Source organism: Pristiophorus japonicus, chromosome 5, assembly GCF_044704955.1.
Source record: "Pristiophorus japonicus isolate sPriJap1 chromosome 5, sPriJap1.hap1, whole genome shotgun sequence".
In the NCBI taxonomy this organism is placed as follows: domain Eukaryota; kingdom Metazoa; phylum Chordata; class Chondrichthyes; family Pristiophoridae; genus Pristiophorus; species Pristiophorus japonicus.
In genome coordinates this window covers 305,821,726-305,827,725 of record NC_091981.1, presented here as the reverse complement: position 1 = coordinate 305,827,725, position 6,000 = coordinate 305,821,726, and the positions used below count along the sequence as shown (strand labels likewise).

The following is a 6,000-nucleotide window of genomic DNA, read 5'->3' as shown; positions in this document are numbered from 1 at the left end:
ATCCTCTTATTGTTTTAGAAACTGTCTATTTCTGTCTTAAATATATTCAATGTCCCAACTTCCACAGCTCTCTGAGGCAGCGAATTCCACAGATTTACAGCCCTCAGAGAAGGAATTTCTTCTCATCTCAGTTTTAAATGGGCGGCTCCTTATTCTAAGACCATGCCCCCTAGTTCTAGTCTCCCCCATCAGTGGAAACATCCTCTCTGCATCCACCTTGTCAAGCCCCCTCATAATCTGATATGTTTCAATAAGATCACCTCTCATTCTTCTGAATTCCAATGCGCAGAGGCCCAATCTACTCAACCTTTCCTCATAAGTCAACCCCCTCATCCCCAGAATCAACCGAGTGAACCTTCTCTGAACTGCCTCCAAAGCAAGTATATCCTTTCATAAATATGGAAACCAAAACTGCACGCAGTACTCCAGGTGTGGCCTCACCAATACCCTGTATAACTGGAGCAAGACTTCCCTGCTTTTATACTCCATCCCCTTTGCAATAAAGGCCAAGATACCATTGGCCTTCCTGATCACTTGCTGTACCTGCATACTATCCTTTTGTGTTTCATGTACAAGTATCCCCAGGTCCCGCTGTACTGCAGCACTTTGGAATCTTTCTCCATTTAAATAATAACTTGCTCTATGATTTTTTCCTGCCAAAGTGCATGACCTCACACTTCCCAACATTATACTCCATCTGTCAAATTTTTTCCCACTCACTTAGCCTGTCTATGTCCTTTTGCAGGTTTTTTGTGTCCTCCTCACACATTGCGTTTCCTCCCATCTTTGTATCGGCAGCAAACTTGGCTACGTTACACTCAGTCCCTTCTTCCAAGTCATTAATATAGATTGTTAATAGTTGGGGTCCCAGCACTGATCCCTGCGGCACCCCACAAAATGTGATCAGGTAAATGAGGAAAAACTATTTCCACCTGTTGGTGAGTCAGTAACTCGAGGGCATTAAATTCAAATCATCATCAAAAGTTTCAGACACAGGGAGGAACTATTGGGCACTCTGTACAACAATGTTCAGGACATTCACTGTCCCTCCAGATCTGTGTCCGGGAGAGAAACTGATTGGTTTCTCTTATTTTGGGTTAAATGATGTTCTCATCGATGTGATGGATATCAGCATCGGGGAATGGGTCAGTCTAAGCACCTAGTGTCTGCCTGAGGCACTCTCCAGTCAGATGCAGCACGGGTTAGATACAGAGTAAAGCTCCCTTCACACTGTCTCATCAAACACTCCCAGGGCAGGTACAGCACGGGTTAGATACAGAGTAAAGCTCCCTCTACACTGTCCCATCAAACACTCCCAGGGCAGGTACAGGGGGTTAGATACAGAGTAAATCTCCCTCTACACTGTCCCATCAAACACTTCCAGGCAGGTACATGGATGTGTTACCGATACCTTCCCTGGATACCAAGACTAGGAGAGGCACTCTGGAAGGTACGGGGAGCTGGGATTTGTCCATGAGAGTAACCGAAGGAATGAGAACTGAAATAATGGTGAGTAATGATTGGGTGTCAGTGGTAGCACTCTCGGCTCTGAGTCAGTTGGTTGTGGGTTCAAGTGCACCTATAGAGACTTGAGCATAAAATCTAGGCTGACATTCCAATGCAGTACTGAGGGATTGCTGCCCTGTCAGTGTTGCCATCTTTCGGATGAATTGCTGAACCAAGGCCCCATCAGCCCTCAAACAATATCACTAAAACAGATTATCTGGCCAGTATCACATTGCTGTTTGTGGCAGTTTGCTGTGTGCAAATTGTCTGCCGCATTTCCGGCATTGCAACAGTGAATGCACTTCAAATGTACTTTGATGTTGTTGTACTTCATTGGCTGTACAGCACTTTGGGACATCCTGAGGTCAGGTAAGGACAAGTCTTTATTGAACAAAAGGAGAAAAGGCCCAAAAATGGAACAGTTGGTAACAGGATATCAATTAGTCTCCCCTTATATTGGAGACATCAAGGAATCGACACACTGTGTTTGAACCAAAGCTGATTTATTTGTCAGATATCCAGAAAATTAAACTCCAGCCCAGTTACAGCGGAAACAAACCCCAACTGTCAGAATGAACACGGTTCAGGCCTGAATGTGATTAACAGCAGCAATAACAGCAAAATCCATCCCCTGCAGTCACTTGTGAACTCGCTGGTGTCTTAGCAGGTGGGATGACTGAGTGAATCCCTTCCCACACATGGAGCAGGTGAACGGCCTCTCCCCAGTGTGAACTCGCTGGTGATCAGTGAGGTGGAATGATCGAGTGAATTCCTTCCCACACACGGAGCAGGTGAACGGCCTCTCCCCAGTGTGAACACGCTGGTGATCAGTGAGGTGGGATGACTGACTGAATCCCTTCCCACACATGGAGCAGGTGAACGGCCTCTCCCCAGTGTGAGTGTGTTGGTGCACCATCAGACCACTTCTGCTTTTAAAGCTCTTCTCACAGTCAGAACATTTAAACGGTCTCTTACTGATGTGAACAAGTTGGTGTGCACTGAGGTGGGATGACTTGAGTGAATCCCTTCCCACACTCAGAGCAGGTAAATGGCCTCTTGTCATTGCGAGAACGCTGGTGGCTCAGATGGTGAGATGATTTCATGAATCCTTTCCCACACACAGAGCAGATGAACAGTCTCTCGAGTGTGAACTCGCTGGTGATCAGTGAGGTGAGATGAACAAGTGAATCCCTTCCCACACACTGAGCAGGTGAACGGCCTCTCCCCAGTGTGAACTCGCTGGTGATCAGTGAGGTGGAATGATCGAGTGAATCCCTTCCCACACACTGAGCAGGTGAACGGCCTCTCCCCAGTGTGAACTCGCTGATGTGTCAGCAGGTGGAATGATCGAGTGAATCCCTTCCCACACTCAGAGCAGGTGAACGGCCTCTCCCCAGTGTGAACTCGCTGGTGATCAGTGAGGTGGAATGATCGAGTGAATCCCTTCCCACACACGGAGCAGGTGAACGGCCTCTCCCCAGTGTGAACTCGCTGATGTGTCAGCAGGTGGAATGATCGAGTGAATCCCTTCCCACACTCAGAGCAGGTGAACGGCCTCTCCCCAGTGTGAACTCGCTGGTGATCAGTGAGGTGGAATGATCGAGTGAATCCCTTCCCACACACGGAGCAGGTGAACGGCCTCTCCCCAGTGTGAACTCGCTGGTGATCAGTGAGGTGGAATGATCGAGTGAATCCCTTCCCACACACGGAGCAGGTGAACGGCCTCTCCCCAGTGTGAACTCGCTGGTGATCAGTGAGGTGGAATGATCGAGTGAATCCCTTCCCACACACGGAGCAGGTGAACGGCCTCTCCCCAGTGTGAACTCGCTGGTGATCAGTGAGGTGGAATGATCGAGTGAATCCCTTCCCACACACGGAGCAGGTGAACGGCCTCTCCCCAGTGTGAACTCGCTGATGTGTCAGCAAGTGGAATGATCGAGTGGATACCTTCCCACACACGGAGCAGGTGAACGGCCTCTCCCCAGTGTGACTGTGTCGATGAATTTCCAGCTCAGACGGGTAACTGAATCCCTTCCCACAGTCACCACATTCCCACAGTTTCTCCATGGTGTGAGTCTCTCCAGGTTGGACGATCAGTTGAAGCCTGGTTCATAGACAGAACACGTGTACAGTTTCACCCCGCTGTGAATGGTGCGATGTTTTTTCAGCCTGTGTAACTGGCTAAACCTCTTTCCACAGGCAGTGTACTGGAACACTCACTCGGGTGTGTGTGTCTCGGTGCTTTTCCAGTCACACTGATGTTTGAAATCCTTTCTCACAGACAGAACAGACAAACATTTCTCCTTCCACTTTCAAAGGCCGATGATATTCAGGTTGTAATGAATCTAGTGACTATCACATCTTGATGTGATGTTTGGTTCGAGTTTCCCGTCTGCAAATCCTCCCGTTCTAATACCCTGTAAAAGGAGTTTACAAAATCATCACTGTAAGGACAGGATAGAAATTCAGATCAGATATTCTAGTTTCTATGGTACATACATTCCTCTCTGGTTTCCCCACAGCTGTAAATCCCTGTCCCACACACTCTCCCTACTCCCTGTGCTAAAATTCAAACCCATTATACCACCTCCAACATTTTTTCCTTCTCTGACTCTGGTTGGGTTCAGTTCTGCACTCACTGGTTCCCCTCCCCTGAAGGTACTGATTCTGGCTGGGTTCAGTTCTACACTCACTGGTTCCCCTCCCCTGAAGGTACTGATTCTGGCTGGGTTCAGTTCTACACTCACTGGTTCCCCTCCACTGAAGGTGCTGACTCTGGCTGGGTTCAGTTCTGCACTCACTGGTTCCCCTCCCCTGGAGGTACTGACTCTGGCTGGGTTCAGTTCTGCACTCACTGGTTCCCCTCCCCTGGAGGTACTGATTCTGGCTGGGTTCAGTTCTACATTCATTGGTTCCCCTCCACTGAAGGTGCTGACTCTGGCTGGGTTCAGTTCTACACTCAATGGTTCCCCTCCAATACGTGACCCATGTGCCCAATCTCCATGTGTGAACTTCGACAGTGAGTGTCGATGGACTATTCCACTCACCTGAGGCCTCACACTTGCATTTTCCAGCAGGGTCACTGGACCCTCCTCCCGATGGCTCAGTGTGACTGAGTCAAAGGAACAGGAGGAACCCAGGTTTAATCGTGTCTTCATATCCTCCCCTTCTAATCCCCTGTAAAAGCTGTTTACAAAAGGCATCACTAAGTAGGAACATAGGAACAGGAAAAGGCCATTCAGCCCTTGGAGCCTTTCCCGCCATTCAATTAGATGGTGGCTGATCAGTATTTTAACTCCGTCTACCTGCCTTGGTTCCATCGCCATTGATACCCTTGCCTAAGAACAATCTATCTATCTCAGTTTTGGAATTTTCAATTGGCCCCCAGCCTCAGTTTTATGGGGAACAGAGTTCCCGATTTACACTATGCTTTAAGAGCATAAGAAATAGGGGAAGAGTGGGCCATACAGCCCCTCGAGCCTGCTCTGCCATTCAATGAGATCAAGGCTGATCTTCAACTCTACTTCCCCGCACTATTCCCATAACCCTCAATTCCTTTAAAATCATAGAAGTTTACAGCACGGAAGGAGGCCATTTTGGCCCATCATGTTTGTGCCGGCCAACAAGAGGCTATCCAGCCTAATCCCACTTTCCAGTTCTAGGTCTGTTACAGCACTTCAAGTGCACATCCAAGTACTTTTTAAATGTGGTGAGGGTTTCTGCCTCTACCACCCTTTCAGGCCGTGAGTTCCAGACTCCCAAAACCCTCTGGGTGAAGACATTTCCCCTCAAATCCCCTCTCAACCTCCCCCCAATTACTTTAAATGTATGCCCCCTGTTTGCTGATCCCTCTGCTGAGGGAAATAGGCCCTTTCTATCCACTATATCTAGGCCCCTCATAATCTTATACACCTCAATGAGGTCTTCCCTCAGCCTCCTCTGTTCCACGGAAAACAAATCCAGCCTACCCAATCTTTCCTCAAAGCCAAGATTCTCCACTCTCGGCAACATCCTCGTAAATCTCCTCTGCACCCTCTCCACTGCAATCACATCCTATATGTGATGACCAGAATTGCACGCAGCACTCCAGCTGTGGCCTAACTAGTGTTTTATACAGTTGAAGCATAACCTCCCTGCTCTTGTATTCTGTATCTCGGCTAATAAAGGCAAGTATTCCGTATGCCTTTTTAACCACCTTATCTACCTGGCTTGCTACTTTCAGGGATCTGTGGACATGCACTCCAAGGTCCCTCTGTTCCTCTACACTTCTCAGTGTCCTACCATTTAACGTGTATTCTCTTTCATTGTTAGCCCTCCCCAAAAGTATTACCTTACACTTCTCCGGATTGAATTCCATTTGCCACTGTTCTGCCCACCTGACCAGTTCATTGATATCTTCCTGTAGTCCACAGCTTTCTTCTTCATTGTCAACCACACAACCAATTTTAGTATCATCTGCAAACTTCTTAATCATACCCCGAACATTCAAGTCTC

General features: G+C 48.1%; 1 protein-coding gene across 6 annotated transcripts in view; it reads right to left on the bottom strand.

Annotated features, from left to right (window-relative positions):
- Window positions 1-1,992: 1,992 nt before the first annotated feature.
- The window catches only part of LOC139264794 (zinc finger protein 180-like), a 540,876-nt gene continuing 536,868 nt past the window's right edge, over window positions 1,993-6,000 (bottom strand). For all 6 annotated transcript variants that reach the window (XM_070881939.1, XM_070881936.1, XM_070881935.1 and 3 more), the window contains one exon: window positions 1,993-3,923. In XM_070881939.1, coding sequence (XP_070738040.1) covers window positions 2,566-3,573 — 1,008 coding nt within the window. In that variant the 5' untranslated portion in view covers window positions 3,574-3,923 and the 3' untranslated portion in view covers window positions 1,993-2,565. The remainder of the gene's footprint in view (window positions 3,924-6,000) is intronic.